Source organism: Grus americana, chromosome 11 (assembly GCF_028858705.1).
Source record: "Grus americana isolate bGruAme1 chromosome 11, bGruAme1.mat, whole genome shotgun sequence".
Taxonomy (NCBI): domain Eukaryota; kingdom Metazoa; phylum Chordata; class Aves; order Gruiformes; family Gruidae; genus Grus; species Grus americana.
The window spans coordinates 2,212,180-2,228,286 of record NC_072862.1 but is presented as its reverse complement, the minus strand read 5'-3'; the positions used below and the strand labels follow the sequence as shown (position 1 = coordinate 2,228,286).

Genomic DNA, 16,107 nt, shown 5'->3' with positions numbered 1-16,107 from the left:
CCACTTGACCTGCCAGCTTCAGTCTCCCCTTCCCTGGAAGGGAGGCACCTAACTTCCCTTACGGGGGAATATGCACAATTTCCTTGCTGCTGTTGACTACTTACGAAAGGAGACATTTTTTTGCTGTGCTCTGAAGCAAGTTGTGCAGACGGTGTCTGCAATCAGAACAATGTGCCCAGACTCCCTAATGACTTGATACGGCCTTTCCAGCGTCCAGCCTACAAGCAGCAAGGGTGTTCAAAGCGGGCTGTGCAGGAACTGTGTGTTCCTCTGCATAAATGAGGTTCTTCCTGTTAACTTTTGGTCCTCTGGCTTAAATACTCCCTGCTTCAATTTGGCCAAGAGAGAAATGGTTTGCATGCTTGTGAAGTTTCCAAGAGTGGTGACAATGCAAGGAAACGGTGTACCAAAGGCCGTGTGAATTAGCCAGGAGGAAAGTCCATTAGGAGAAGAACGGAGAACGGTTCTTCCTGGCCAAGGAGCCCCTGCCCACGGAACGCTGCGGGGGAAGCGCTCGCTCCTCTGGCTCCTTCCTGGGAAGCGGAGTCTCTCCATATTTAGCCTTCTGGATCTCGTGGCCTTCCTCTGCCTTTGCTGTGCATCTCCTAGGCTGCAGCAGATAGCGGGTTAAAGTACCACGGTCGCTCTCCCAGCCGATGCTTGATTTGTCTGTCTAGTTCGTGTGCCCTCTAGGCAGACACGGCCAATGAGTGGCTGACTTAATTTGGTATTACTGTATCGTCCTTGTCTTATTCCTTAGTGTCTGTTCCTGAGAAGTTAAATCAATTTAGCCACGATTAAGTAGGCAGTTTCATTTGAATGTTTAGGTCTCTGTTGTATGTCTAAGCTCTACTAGATAAAAGTTGCTCATCTTCATTTGTTTCAATGCGATGATCAGCATTTTAAATTTGAAAAGCTGTCACCGTTGAGCCTCTTATTTCATTGCTCGTGTTTGGTACTGTATCACACATCTTTTATCTCAGGAAAAGTATGTTTATAGATGAGAATCCACTGAAAGCTTTTTTTTTTTTAAACTACTATTGTAAGGCTGCTGCCTTTCTGTGACATGGCAGCCCTGGCTTCCCCCTCCTCGGTGGGGATGGGTGCACTGCCTTCACCCTCTGCGAGTCGCAGGTCCCGGGTGCGTGGTCCAAGCAGGCTGCCCAAAAGTGCCTCTGCCTGCAGCGAAAGCTTTCTGCTTGTGCTTCTGTGCTCATGCAAAGCAGTTTGGGATGTTCAAAGGGTCCCTGCTAAATGTTCAAAATGTAGCCCTTTCGGGGGTGGGGGGGATTGGGGGGGTGTAAACCGTAATTATGGCTAGAATTCATTTGTGATGAAGTCAAGGGCTTTGCTAGCTCCCTTCCCCGAAGTGTTGACCACTAGATTTCTGTTGGGATGAAAGATTCTTGAAGAATGACTAATTTTTCTGCATTTTACTTTCAACTAGCTGCCGCAACCTCCAGAAACGGAAAGCTCTGTAGAGGTGTGTCACTCACCTATATTTGTACAACAGGCAAATATCGGTGTTTTGAAGTAGTCCTGGTGGAGTGTCTTGTTGGTAAAAAAACCCAAACAAACCTGTGAAATGTGTGTTCCTGCGTGATGTTAGTGAAAAATAAGTAGATTTATTGAAGCAGTTTAATCCAATACAGCATCAACATGATAGTCTGAAAATAGAAAAAACCCACTTGTAACCCAGTCCCAAATCTTTGTTCCTTTCAACCATTTCCCTTATGCTTTTAAGGAAGGCACTGTGAAAAGTCTCCTCAAATCGCCCTGCATTAGCAAAGCGAGATGTTTCTCTGGCTCCCAATACAGAATTTGGTTTTCCCTTTATCTCACATATTTAAAAACTTTGATAAGGAAAGGGAGGTGTCCAAAGTTGTTAGTGGAAGCTTCGTAATCCCAGAGCAGCTGGGTGTCCCATTTCAAATGCCACAGTGAAACAGCTAATGGTCACTTCACATCTTCGAGGTTACTAGCGCTAGAGTGAATTGGATATGTAGGCACGTTTCCTTTGAGATACTCCAGTATCAGTCTGCGTAAAACAGATTATTTGCCAAAATGAAGACATAAGAATTCATGAAATCTCAAATTCTTTTGAAATTAATGGGACATCCAGAGATGACATTGGTAGATTGTACAACTGGATGCTGTATCAGTGCAAATCCAAGTGAAGCAACATGAAAGTCTAGATCTAGGACAGTGTTGATTCTTTGAGCTATATAAATTATAAATATGGTTTGAAATAATGAAGAAAAAAATGTTTGTCGTGGTTTAGACCTTTGTATTTGTAATTTTTGTGGAATAGTGCTTGAATGTAAACCAGAACTCTGAGTGGTCATAGAATGACTTTGAGATGCTTGGGAGATGGCTCCTGGTTTAAGATGGGTCCCTGTGTAGAATGGTTGTTCCTACACATTTTCGGAATGCTTTAAAGCAGCAAAACCTCGACATACGTCATGTTTACAAAGTGGATGTTCCATTCCTGAAAATTAAAATGAGAGAGATTTGATTTGGAAACATGCACGTGCCAAGGGACTTGGTTCAGTGAGACCTCCCTGAAGTCCGTGGCGTTGGAACAGAAATCCCACGGGTTTTGTCAGAGGCCCTCCGCAGTCTCAAAAGAGCTTCATTGACCACGGTCAGATATGTTGAAGTACCTACACTTCCTCCAGAAGTGTGCGTATAGCGGGAACGGGGTGTTTGTGTGTGTGTGTGTGTATCTGTGTATATGTATGCATGGGCATGCACGGTTTGAGCTCTTAAAAACTTCTGTCTGTTACCGGTAACTGTAAAATTAGACAGACTTTTCTTTAAATCCATGAGAATGTGTTGGCATACGTGCATGCCGTGGTGGTCTGCTGGAGGGTGGCTGAGCAGACTGGTTAAGTACTGCCAGAGCTAATTGAGGGCAGATGCTCTGCTTAGATAACTTGTCAGTCGATCTTCCTCATCTCCCCCCTTGCTTTCAGCTGTGACTTCCCTTAGTATTTTCCATGAGTGCAAAGATTTAGTGTCTCTCTAGTGTTGTTCTGCTTTAAAACGAAATTTCTGCACGCACAGCAGGAGCTTGATCAAAGTCTACCACAGAGGCAACTGGAGGATCATAGAAGGGTATGTACAGCAGTCGAGCACGTTCAGAACTAATCCTCTACCTTTTCCTTTTAAACAGTGAAGCATAAGTCATGTAAGAAACTTCTGTGGTTAACTGCTTGCTGTCCGTCTCTTGGAATACCTAAAACGATCAGCCATGCTTACAAACGGGGTGCTGGAGCACCTTCTCCTGTATTCAGTGGAAGGAGCAAGTGCTTGGCTGCTCTGAATTAAACCTCAGATCCTGGTCTATCTGTTCACTCTGCCAAAGCATTCCCCTTTGGTGATGATCACACAATTACGGAGCGAGAATAATCAGTGCTGTGGAGTTTGCCTGCTTTGGCCACGTCTCCCCCTTCGTAAACAGCCAAGCCGCAAAATCAACGTCGTTACTGCGTTTCTTGATTTATTCTGCTCTTGTAGCTGGGAACAAAATAGCAGCAATTTAGAACTGCTTCACTCGTAAAACAGAGAATCTTTAATAATATTTAAGATTGTAACAGGTTTTTGATATCACTTAGATTGAGTTGCGTATTGCATCTGCTTTACTGATACACGTACAGGAATGTTCGTGTCCTACTTGCTGTTAGTTTACCTTGATGGTGAATGCAGATGAAACTGAATGCTGTTGGGGGTTTTTCTAGGTAGCATATTTGATTTTTCTTATTGCCGCCAAACATCTGATATTTGTTTGCATACTGTACGCATCAAAGTGGTGTACAACAGTAACATGATGGTTAAAGAACTGTTCTGGAGCCAAGCATTGCAGCTGAATTAATTATAACATTTCTTAAATACCACTTATTTTTTCTCCCCTCTACTTTGATCACATACTCATATACTTGTTAGCTAACACAGTGGGTTTGAATAATTTTGTAGGAAACAAAGTTTTTCTTCCCAGTTAGAATTTAAAATGCTACTGAACGCAGATTGCCAAAGCTCCGAAATCATCAACTAGAAACAACAAATGCTCAATACGTGTTCCCGCTTGTACGTTCTGGTTACTTGTCCTGTTTTGGCTACACTCATGTAGACAGTGGAGGTGCTGCAGGTTTGTCCTCGGAGCTGGAGCTCCCAGTGAGGTTTCTCCACTCACCCCAGAAGTTGTCTTCTGCTCCGCAGTGGACCAGAAAGAAAGGGTAGGGAGAACCCTGGGAGCTTGTTACCCATCTGGATTCAGGAGGAGGTGGTGTTTACTGAACAGCAGTCCTTGTGGTTGGATGTGTGGTGTTATCTTTGTAGAAAATAGTGAAAATTGCTGGGTTTAAATGCCAGTTCATACGACGACTGCCAGTTAAACAGAAGAGGGAAAAGGTGATGTGAGAACTCCATTGTAACTTGATTTTTGGCATAGGGCTTCTATGGGTATGAAGTTGCCTTTCTAATCAGTACACATGTAGAAGGAAGATGTAGTTAAGGGGTTTTTTGTCTGCCTTGGCCTTGTTCTGTCATGTAGACTTTCTTACCTGCCAGACTGAGAGCAGAAGGATGGTTAAAGCACCACCTCCTGTACTAAACACTCTCATGTTGCTGTCAGTCAAAGCAGCTCCTTTGGGATAAGAACTTGCTTGAGCTTTTGAACTGAGTCTCTTGCCTCTCTACACGTTCGCTATTTGGCCCAAGCGGTGATAGGAAGCGTATGCCCCTTGGAAAAGTGCTCGTCTTCTACTGTTGCTTCCCAAGTAACTTGCCTTTTTTCTTTTTTTTTTTTTTTTTTTTTGAGGACTTTTGGAAGCAGCTGGTTGGAAAGCTCTCTTCATGTTTATTTTACATCTTGTCTCCCTGCCGCCTCCCCCATCCCCATCTGATTCCATAAAATGCAGCTCCTGTGCTGCAGCTTGCACACTAATAACCTATGGGAACAGTTTTTAACCTGCTCAACGGTAGGGAGAAGCAGCAGGCGGTGGCGGGAGCCCTGGCATTAGCACCAGCCTTGCGGGGACCAGCTGCAGGCAGGTGTTGAGCTTCCCCGTTTGGACAGTGGCATCTGAAATTTGGTAAAGGTCTGTTAAATTCCAGACAGGTTTTTATCTTTCCAGTGTGCTGGGATGTAAGGATTTCTCTAAGGTACCTTCTGTGAGTGCCAGCGTTGTATCAAAAGCAGTGTGGCTGGCGGCAGTGCCGGAGTTTTGTATGAGCCAATTGATGCACGTTTGCATTGTTCCATTCACTTATTTGTGTGTTAAAGGCCTCTTGTGAAAGTTTAAAAAGCAAGGCTTCACTTGCGTGACAGCTAATATTAAACCTTGTAGTTAATGACATTTTGAATCTACAGTCAGACAACTGATTTGAAACACAACTGAAAATCAGTGTCAAGCACTTGTTTTGTGAATGGAGATCAAGATACTTTAGTTCATCCTAATGGATTTCCAGTGAGAAATTACTCTTGGCTGGATCAATTTTTTTTTGAATCCCCAGAAAACCCCCTTCCTGTCTCGGGGTGATACTGCTGTAACCACAGCACGCTGCCATTAGCAGAGCAGTAGCTCCCAGTTAAAACAATCACCAGTTTTCCTTTTTGGACAAAGACCTTATAAAAATCTGTTAATCCAGCCGCGGTGTTTGTGTACCTGCCCGTTGCTGGCAGTACTGCCGGCTTTTGTACGGCTTCTGATTTACTGGGGATTCCTGTAAAGGCTTGAGGAGTGCGAGTGGTGCAGGGTCTGCAGGTGAACGTTCAGCCTGGGAGGTGTTTTCGTCTCCTCCGCTGACGGCAGCGGCGCGTGCTCTGCGGGGACGTGCCGGGTGCTTGACGGGACGTCGGGGTTATCTGAGGACCGGTGCCCCGCGGTGTCCGTGAGCTCATGTGCTCGGATGCTGACTGCTGGCGTGACCGGGCGGCTCAGGCAGCTGCCAGCAGGGACGCGGGGAACAAAGAGCTGGGATGCAGCGGGGATCGCTCGGGTTTCCGCTTGGCGGCTGGCAGCGTTAGATCGCATCAGCTGCTGATGGAGGGGAGAAAAGAGTGCGTCCCTGTAACAGGGGTGAAATAGCAAAACAGGATAGGTTTGAGAAGATGGGATTGCTTCCTCACAAAACCATTTCTGATATTACTCTTCCTCTAATCCTCCTCTTCATTTTGTGTTGGTGCTGTACAGATGCAACTTTTTTACATTTTAGACTGAGACAATAGATCTTAATTAAAAAAACCCAAAACCCTCTCTGAGAATAAAATCTGTCTAGAAAGCTTTACACAGAAACCAAACTGTAGCTGTTTCTGGTGCTGGGAACCCATAATTTCATGTCAGTCCCATGAGACGCCCCTCCCAGTGCCCAGCCTGCCCAAGCACATTGGGAGATGCTCAGTGAATTTTTCCAAATCTCCAGGATTTTGGTTCCCCCTCCCTCACTACAAGTAGGCTAATGGTAACAGCACTCCCTTGCTACTGAATATTAGTAGTTTGTTTATTCACTAAGCTCACATCATGATTTCATTATCCTCTTTGACTCAAGGGTGAGGCACTCAGGCAAGTTTTGGTCAACCGTTACTATGGCAATGTGAGACCGGCGGGACGGCGCGAGAGCCTCACCACCTTCAGCAACGGCCCCTTGTCTGCCGGAGGCGCCAGCAAAGCCGGGGCAGGAGGTAGGACGTGCTCCTGCTCATCAGTGGTTCGTGTGCTCTGCCCTGCCAGGTGCTGTGGGTCTGTGTCTGCCTGACAAATCAGGTGAAACGGGGTTTTTCCCCCCTTTTGGACTTTTCCCCTACTGTTCTATGAAATCCCCCAAGAAAGAAGAAACTATCTACACGGATGGGGAAGAAGTCCTGCTCGCATGTCACTACTGGTTTTGGAAAGTCCAATGTGTTTTAACTCTCCTTGAGGGATTCCACTTCAGGCTGAGCGGAGCATCGCTCTCCTGTCTGTAATCGTGTCAGCTGCTTTTTCCTCGTGCAGATGAGAGCAGTGTTCTTCTCCTGACTGCAGTTGAGAAAGTACTTTAAAATTAAGCAGGCAGAGCTTTTTATACTTTCCAGACACTGTCTTGGGTTGGCTTGAATTTTGTGACTTTGCTTTGCATGAATGTACTTAGAAAACCTGATCAATTTATATTTTTGCAATAATATTTGGGAAACATAAGGATGTCAGATTATTAACTCCATCTGAAAGAAAAACGTTTCGTTGTATTACAGAGAGATTGTGGGGTAGGATGAGGAAAAATTTGTTTTGAAGTCAGTTATAAAGTGCAGTTTATTGAATTTGAGACCATTGCTAACAAAGTCAGTAATGTCAAGCACGTTTTGTCAAAACACAGTTCAGTGGGTTTTGCCTCTTCAAATTAAAGACAGTGGGTAGTCCTGCTGAAAGCAGGCCTGATCAGAAACAAAAAAACCCAAAACCCAAAAGACCTGTTTCCCCCTATTTTCTGAAGTTGACACATAGTTCATTTGTCCTTGTGTTGTGCTGCCTACTGCCATACTCTTCCACGTTCTAGAGCATTGGCTTTGCCGTCCTCTGGAATTTCTCGCCTTTTCTCCATCCCCTCCTGGTCCTGCGGAGCCTCTTCCTCTCTTTGTATCCCTGAATCCACGCTGTTTCCAGAATCCTCTTCCAACACACCAGCCTCCTTTCCCTCTTCCGCTGCTAACGAGGAGAGCGGTGGCAGTAACCATTGCCCATTGCCAGCCCAGGCTGTCCCCCCAGGACACCACCTCCATAAAGCAGCGTTAAGCACCCATCTTACAACGTGCCCCAGATGTGCTTTATTTAGGTTACAAACTCTTCCCTGCAGAAATGCTAGGAGCTGAGTTCATCACTGTTAATAAATGTATGCGCATTGTTCAGGAGAGGTTAATAATTTAAACCAGAAGAGAGGTGCCGTCACCGTAGGGTGGCGGGGTTTGAATCTCAGCCTGTTTCTCATGATCACCTTTATAGGAGGAAGCTCCGGATCGAGTTCAATGAGCCGAGGTGAGATGAGTTTGGCAGATGTCCAGTGTCATCTGGATAAAGAAGGTGCATCCAACCTGGTCATAGATCTCATCATGAATGCCACCAGTGACAGAGTCTTCCATGAGAGCATCCTGCTAGCCATCGCCCTTCTGGAAGGGGGGAACACTACGATACAGGTAGGGAAATGGAAAACTTCAAGCTTGTAACTAAAACATGCTGGGAAGGGAAATGTTTTTATGAAATCCAGGAAACTTGAGGAGGTTAAGGAGATGGGAGGGGAAATGAGTAAATGATCTTTGACCTGTAATTAAGAAAAATATCAGTGTCTACCATGCAAAAGTTAACTTATTAAATGTTTGCATGGGTACTGGGTAATTGAGGCATTTCCCAGGGCGATATAGAGGAATGTATAACAAAACAGCTTTGTAGCGTAATGTGGCTACTTCTATGAGTAAGTTTAAGCAGCTGCCACATGCTCAGAGACTTTTACAACTACCTGTTAGATTTCAGACTGGAATTTAAAATAACGGTAAACTCCAGACCACCACCATTCTCCTGTAATCTTGCTGTCCTTCGTTTCTGTGTTTTAAATAAGGATTTGGTTCCCCTAAATGAGAATTGCGCCTGGTATGGATTTTAATGAACATACACCAACTAGCTTGTACGGTATTCCCCCAAACAAAGTAAAACCTTATTACAGCAAAGCATGCCTACAAAGATTACTGAACACGTAATATCTTATTCTTTTGACTTTGCACGTGTTCTGTTTGCAAATAGATTGCTTCTGTCTTGGACAACAGGCTTTATGCGCAGCTATTCCAGAGAGCGTTACCCCTTTCCTACCCCGCTGCAACACGTTTCACATGTCTGAACAAAACAGTTGGTGATTTGTTTAAGGTCAACTTTGCAAATTGTTCCTTTCGCTCAGAAGTGATACATCCAAATGTTTGATACAGGTTTAGGCTTATAATTTGATGTCGTTTGTGCTGCATCCTAGTTAGGAACATTTATTTAGGTATTTAAAGATAAAGCACTAACATGTTCAGAAGAGCTTGGGCAAAGAGAACTAAAAAAACCTCACACGTGGCCCGCTGTTCCCAGGGCAGTATAACCACTCCCCAGGCCTTGGTTTGTTTCTGCCCTGAAAACCAAACCGGCGGAAGACGCAGTCTGTCTCTGGTATTGCGAACGGCCACCACGCTTACGACGTTATTCGTAACTACACCTCCACGGCAACTTCTGGGAGAAATGTGTGACCAGACCGAGGGTAGCGCTCCACGATGTACTTCATCTAACCTCACTGTGGGCTGTTGCCACCACAGCCTGTCCTGCTGTGGTCAGCTCTGTCCCCTCTTCGTACGGCTCGTGCAGCTGTGGGGTGAGCGAATTACGGGTTGATCCGATGGAAAACCTGCCTGCCAGGGAAAACAGATTTGATCCCATGGAAATGTCTGGCTCAAACCTGACCAGAGATGTGCAAAAGAACAGCTGTATTCTCTGGGCAGCAGTACATGGTGAGATTTGATCAAGTGTAACGTGGGGCTGAATCCTGAGTAGTTATAATTGATCGCTACGGTTAAATCGTGCGCTGGATCTCTACAGCAACACCTCTTGTGTTCATGCAGGCTTCCCTTGAGAGGAGAGGGAACTCTTTGGGCTCCTTCACTCTGTCTCTGTAATCTGTACCCTCTTTTTTCCCCTGTGTATATGGGGAAAAGCTTCTTTGCAAAAGACAAAGCAGGAATTGAGCATTTAAACTCCCATGTCACCTTAAACTGCAATGACAGGATTAACATTCCTTGGGGAGAGTCACTCCTTTAAATTTCCTGCTCTTCTCCAATGTAAAGGAAGCCGAGCTTTCATCTTCCTAGCTCTCAGGGAGCCTCAGGTAACCTCACGCTGTCATGCTGGGAGGAAAAACAAATTCTGCACCAGCCTGACGTGGAGAGATCTTTTGCTTGCGCTGGACCCCAGAACTACTGGACTGAGTAGAGTCACTTCCCGCTGTGTGCGAATCAGTGTCGGAAGCAGATTCCTGAGCTCCTTTTGGTCAAAACAAATGGGGAAATCTGCAGTCCATCTCCAAAGACACCTTTTTCACCAAAAAGAGAGATTCTTTAGTTTGCGTTTGCTGTCTGCAACTGGGAGCTGGGAGTCTGTAAAATAACTGTGTGGTTAGGAATGAGCTGTTGGCATAGGATGCTTATAACAAATGGCGTAACGCTTTCACATCCGCGCCTCGCGGGCCTGCCAGTTTCTGTTGCACTCTTGCCTTTACAGATGTTACTTCTGCAAACCAGAGAAATTATTTTCCATCCTTTCCCACTCAGGAATAAGTGCTGGGCAGTTGTCTTTACCTTCAGAAAATGTTCTGGGCAGCCAGCAGTTACTTGGTGCGTGTACGTGCTACGTGCCCGTAGCAGCAGCGACGGGCTGGGAGGGGGCTCTGGTGTAGGCTGTTTTTAAGTACAGAATGTTTTAGGAACCAAATGACTTGTGATGCCTACAGCTAATGCTGTAAGCTCTGAGGTCTTGGACACACCCAGGAGCTCTTACTCATGCATGCAAAGCACAGATGAGACTTTATTGAAAATATCCTATGGAGCGGTTGTAATGTAAATATTCTGGGTTATAGCAATGCAGTGACCCGATAGCAAAAGGCAAAAAAAAGAAGGTTTGTCAGTGCACAAAGATGTTCCACGACTTATCTCTGCATCGGTGAATTGGTCCTGGTGCTGGTAGTGAGTTCCCTGGTGCCTTGCGTTACTTGCACTGGCTCTAGCACAGTCAGGGCCCGTGGGGACTACAGCGTCAGTCAAGAACAGCACGTATTCAGCGCTCTGATCTTTCAGTAGTATTTGAATCATGAAAGCCAAATAAGTAAAACTTGAATGGAAAAAAACGCCAACCACAAAGCTTAACTTCTGGGAGAACAGCTGGCTCAACGCTGGAGAATCAAAGCGAAGGTGGAGGTTTTGCTCTTTAGTAAAATCACTATTTCAAGTCTGTATCTCCCAGAGTAATTGCTGAATGATGTCCAAGTTAAACTGGTGTCCTGAGACAGTAAATTCACATCCGCAAGCTTTTCTCTCTCACGTGGGAAGAACAGCGTATCTGCTCACACAGAAAATAGAGAGGGCTGTTGGGGAGCACTGCCTTTGCAGGAGGGCTGCGGGGGTACCCGCTCGTCTGCACGGCTTCAGATCCAGCTGCTTTATAAAGCAGTCTTTAGCTACAGCACAGTAAAGATTTATTAAGTGTAGCAGTGTGATGGTCTCCTACTTTGTAAGATTTCAGTTTTACAAAATACACTGCAAAATTTGTCTTTTGAAAATGAACCCAATACTTTCCGTGGTCTTTTACCCCGATCTTTCTCTAATCGATGTTCTTTTGGTAGGTTTTGCAGACGAGGTAGGTAGGGCTTCACAACCTCTGCAGCCTGCAGAGTGGATTTTTCTGAAGTTTTACGGCAGTTTCCAGTAACTGCCAGTGGAAGAGTCATCGTCAGTCTCTGGACTAATAACTGCGTTCATTTTGCATCAGATACATTTGTCATTGTGAAAGTCAGCCGAGCCAAATCGGCCAGCTTTGTCTTTGAGGTCTTACACGGTTTATCTTCATTTCACAATTTTTTTTGGTTATTATTAGCAGCTCTTGATTTATAGTATTCTGAGCAAGTTCATTCCGTGCTCAGTCTGAATAATTTTTACTGAGCTTAAATTGCTTATATCTACAGGCCTTTGAGAGTGGGAGACTGGTGGGATAGGGACAGGTTATGTAAAAAGGCTTTTTGGCAGCAAAGACAGAAATGTGTCACCCCTGCATGGCATTTTCTTAACTCCAGGTTTTCACACGGGAAATGAGTTCGGCCCGAAGTTAAGCAAAAGGTTTGTACTGACACACAGGAACTTGCACATGATGATTGTAATATGGTTAATAATGGGAGTTCCCGGGTAACTCCCATGAGCTTCAGTGGGAGAAGAGATCCCCATGGTGCTGGGAAGGGATAACTGGAATAGGTGTTACCGTTTCATTAGGTACGTGCAGGGCCAGCGTTAAGGTTAGGCAAAGTAGGTGGTTGCCAACTCTAGCAGAAAAGCAAATCTAGAAATGCTCCTACGTATAATTGGCAGGAGTGATTTTTATTGTATTGTTAAGAAAATTAATGTGGAGGAGAAGCAGGACAAGACAAAAATTCTCCTGGTTTACCTTAGGAAGGAAGCGAAGCTGGTAGCGTACGGCACGCTGAATCCCAGGCTGCTCTCTGTTTTGCTATAGGGGTGAATGTGGATGTAATAAATAACTGTTCTGGGCGAAAGACAGAGGTCTTTGCTCACTTAAAGCTCTCTGGATGGAAACTTTTCTGGGTTATTTTTAGTGTTTGGAATTCACTTAGGAACGTTGTCAGGTTCTTGGGTAAAAGAGATGCTGATGAAAGTGTCGTAGCTGTGTCCGGTGAGCTTGTCGCTCCCGCTCAGCAGGAGCTCTGTGTTTTTTCTTTTTGTGGGAAGCCTGCCCTCATTTGTAAGGAGACAGAGCGGAGGTGGAACCACAGGGTCAAAACCGGACAACAAATTAACTTGACAAATGCTGCAGCTCACTGAACTGAAAATTACATAAATCCCTTTATTAATTTACATAACCCTCAGCATCCACCTCCAGAGAGCTGGCGTCAGCGGTTCTGCACAGAGCAGCCCTGGGCGAGGGGATGCCCCGCGTGCCTCTCCAAAATGGCAAGGGGCGAACGTGCCCTGCGTCCGGGGCGCTGCCAGCCGGCGCGTGGCACCCGTCCCCTGGGGCGCTGGCTTGGGTGGCTTTGCTGGAGCTGGTGCGGCAGGTGCTGTCGCTCGCAGGCACGCTGCACGCGGAGCTACGTCTCCTTTGGAAGAGATGAAAGCTTGGTCCGTTCCCCGCGCATGCTGCGTCACGACGAGTTTTCCTCCATTAAAGCAACCCCGGCAAGTGAATGACAGTGGAGGAAATTGCTGAGGACTTCTCCTGCAACGCTCGTCTCTCATCTGCCAGATAAAAATTATATGCGCTGTTACTCTGCCTCACCTCCGTAGGGTTTTGGGTTTCCTTGGTCGGTGGAAGTTAATGGCAAGTAAAGTCCCTTACATAACTGCCTCTCCATGGAGACTTCAGTCTGCTCATTTAAGTAGGGATCTTCTCAAAAGTTAGATTGCGTGACAAATTACCCACACGCACATGTTGGTATTTTCAGCAAGGGAAGGTAAAATGAGGTTGATGGCGTTAGTTTAGTTTCAGGCGGTTTTTAATCGCTATCCCAAAGTGACATGATGCAGAGCTACCCCTTACAAGTGTGACAGTGCCTTCTTCACCCTTCATCCACAGTTCTTCCCAAGGTGGGCTGCAAGCATAGAGGACGAGGTGATGGGAGTCAGTGCCTCGGCAAAAGGTGATTATTTTTTAGGAGAGAAGTGGGATTTGCTCCTAGCTTGAAGGCATCCGAGCAGAGTCGCTGCTCCTGCGTGGGGGATGATGATGGTATCTCCTGTACACCCCTCTTTCCCCCAGCAGCTTTGTATGGGATGACGACCAGGGGCCACCATGACTAGAGACAGCACCAGGGAGCCTGTGGTGTGGACCGAGGGTCGTGTCTCCATCGCAGCATGGCGAGAGCAAATCAGCGCTGTGCTGAGCCAGGGTTTGGAGCTCACCACGTATGTGTGAAGCTCCTTTGAGATGAGACTGTACGACAAGCTGCGTGGGTTTAACTTCCAGAGCTCGTCAGTTCAGCCTGCGAGGAGGAGCCGAGCGGTTTGTGTGCTCTCCTTTAAGTGCTCGTTAGGGTCAGGGGCTACGGCCGCGTGGCACCGTGCTGCTCGTTGCAGAGCTACCCGGAGGGGCTCTGAACAAGCGAGATACCAGAAATCGTGGCAGCCAACTCTTCATTAGTCCGGTTTAGTAGGAAATACTGGGTTGGGTAAAATGCTGGACTAACATGACTTTCCTGTCTCCAGCTCTGTCTTGCACCATACAGGGATTTGGACTTGGTTCCGACTTTTCTCCTCATGTGTTGCCACCAGTACGAAAACTCCAGCATGGTGAATTGTGGTCTCCTTTCCTGAACTCAGTGCCTCAGACTGTCCAAAGCTGATGGATAGTTATTAAATAACTGCAGAATTGATGCCCAAAAGGAGTTGAATCCAGAGCTATCCAATTCCCGTCCGTGTTTCTGGCACACGGGAGAGCCGCAGGCACCCAGAGAGCCAGGGCGCTTCCCGGCGGGCGCGGAGATGGGGCTCGCCTCTGGGACCCCCTCCGCAGCCCTCGCGGTGGAGCGAGCAGACCTGTGTCCTTCAGCTTGCTGTGGCGTCGCCTGGGAAATACTGTGACAAAAATGGAAGGATGAGTGACGCTAAAACGATCAACAGTGAAATAGCTGGAACCAGCCAGTCAACCTGCTCTTTTTTTTTTTTTTTTTTTTTTTTTCACTTTCCCTGCTGGCCTAAATGCGTCCTGTGCTATTCGGTTCCCAAAACACTTAGAGTTTCTTTTTCTCCATGACTGCAGTTGCCCTTCAAAATCAGGAGAAAATTTTATAAAATGTTACAGAAGTACTGGTGATATAAAACATAGATTTTAGTGACACAGTGGTGCTTTAGGGTTTGTGGTTTGGACTTTAAACCAGATTTACTGCTTAGGAAATTTGCAACAGTCAGAGATGTCTGCGAGCACACAAAATCGCCCGTGATGGTAAATGCTTCAGAGGCGAAAATGTCTTTGGATGGCTAAAGTTTTGTAAATAGCACTTGAGAACTTTGGGTAGTTGATAGAAAAAAGTATCTCAAAAATTCTACTGTTTGTTTATAACGGGCAGACTTCTTTGATATAGGATGTTACATCTTTTTTACATTGTTTTAATCATACCTGTTTAGGAAACTAATGCAAAACCAGCAAGCTGTCGGCGTGTATTAAGTAACCACCTCTGTCTTTCACCATTTTAATGAATTTTTATCAAGCTAAAATACACCATAATTTTTTTTTAATTTTTTTTTTTACATTCTGAGTATGTTACTTCAGAATGTGACATTTAAAAAAAAGTTGCTAAGGAGCTGCATTGGGCTGTGGGCAGTGATCTTGTCCTTTTGTGAAAGAGAAGCACGCAGCAAATCCAGACCCTCCTTCACGGCGCAGTTCCCGTCGGAACAAGGCACTGAACCTGTGCTAGCGATGAAGTCAGCGCTGAGGAAATCCACGTCGTGATGCTCTGCTGATCCGCAGCACGTGAGGAGGCTTGAGATGGCAAAGCCCTGGGAGCACGTGGCCTTCCACGTGTGTTTTAATGTACTTAGCATGGTCAAGTCGCAGCCTCACCTGGCCGTGGGCACCACCATGGTAAAAACAAACGAGCCCTCCTAATAACGCACTGAGAGACAGAGCCAAAAGCTGCCAGGAATCATTCCTGCAGAGATGATTTCATTTTATTGGGGGCAGTAGGATGCATAGGTGGGATTGAGGACAGGGTGGATGAGGGGAGATGGTAACGATGCTGCTTGTAGTCTTTCTGTTGGAGCTGCAGCTGGTGGTACTTTTTGGAGTATTTGGGAGCCATCAGTATTCCTGCACCATAGCATCTTTCTGTCTTTTTACCCAAAGGGAGGTTTTACACTTAGATTTCACGGTGCCCATCTGTGCGATTGAGCAATATAGGTGAAAAAGGGAGGAGAGGTGCTGCGTCAGGGTTCAGCTGCGTTGCTCGTCCTCCACCCTCGGTACCATTGTACTGTTCACGGTTGTGGGTACCACAGACCTTTTGTGTGGCGATCCTCTCGGCATTCAGGTGGGATCCTGGTCCTGTAAGGACCAGGGATGTAAATCGCTAATTCTCCCTATTCCTTTCCGTGGGATCCAGGTCCAACATAAACTTTTAAGATGATCCCTAGCAGGATTAAAGTCCTCCACAAGCAGGCAGAGGCAAGCTATTCAGAAAAACAAGGTCATGCTGCCTTTTTTTTTTTTTTTTTTTTTTGGTAAGCACAGGAATCAACAAAGCGATGTTATATAACTTCTATTTATATCCCACTTGCTCACTAGCTGCAGGCATACAAGAGTAGCTGAGAAGGGAATTTAATGAGCTCTCAGGGCTTGCTCA

The 16,107-nt window shown here is 45.9% G+C and overlaps 1 protein-coding gene across 9 annotated transcripts in view; it reads left to right on the top strand.

Annotated features, from left to right (window-relative positions):
- ITPR1 (inositol 1,4,5-trisphosphate receptor type 1) overlaps positions 1-16,107 on the top strand; it is a 185,368-nt gene that overhangs the window by 114,149 nt on the left and 55,112 nt on the right. For 5 of the 9 annotated variants that reach the window (XM_054837654.1, XM_054837656.1, XM_054837652.1 and 2 more), the window contains 4 exons: positions 1,448-1,483; positions 3,067-3,117; positions 6,550-6,682; positions 7,974-8,164. In XM_054837654.1, coding sequence (XP_054693629.1) covers positions 1,448-1,483; positions 3,067-3,117; positions 6,550-6,682; positions 7,974-8,164 — 411 coding nt within the window. The remainder of the gene's footprint in view (positions 1-1,447; positions 1,484-3,066; positions 3,118-6,549; positions 6,683-7,973; positions 8,165-16,107) is intronic. The other 4 variants (XM_054837657.1, XM_054837655.1, XM_054837660.1 and 1 more) reach the window with 2 other exon arrangements.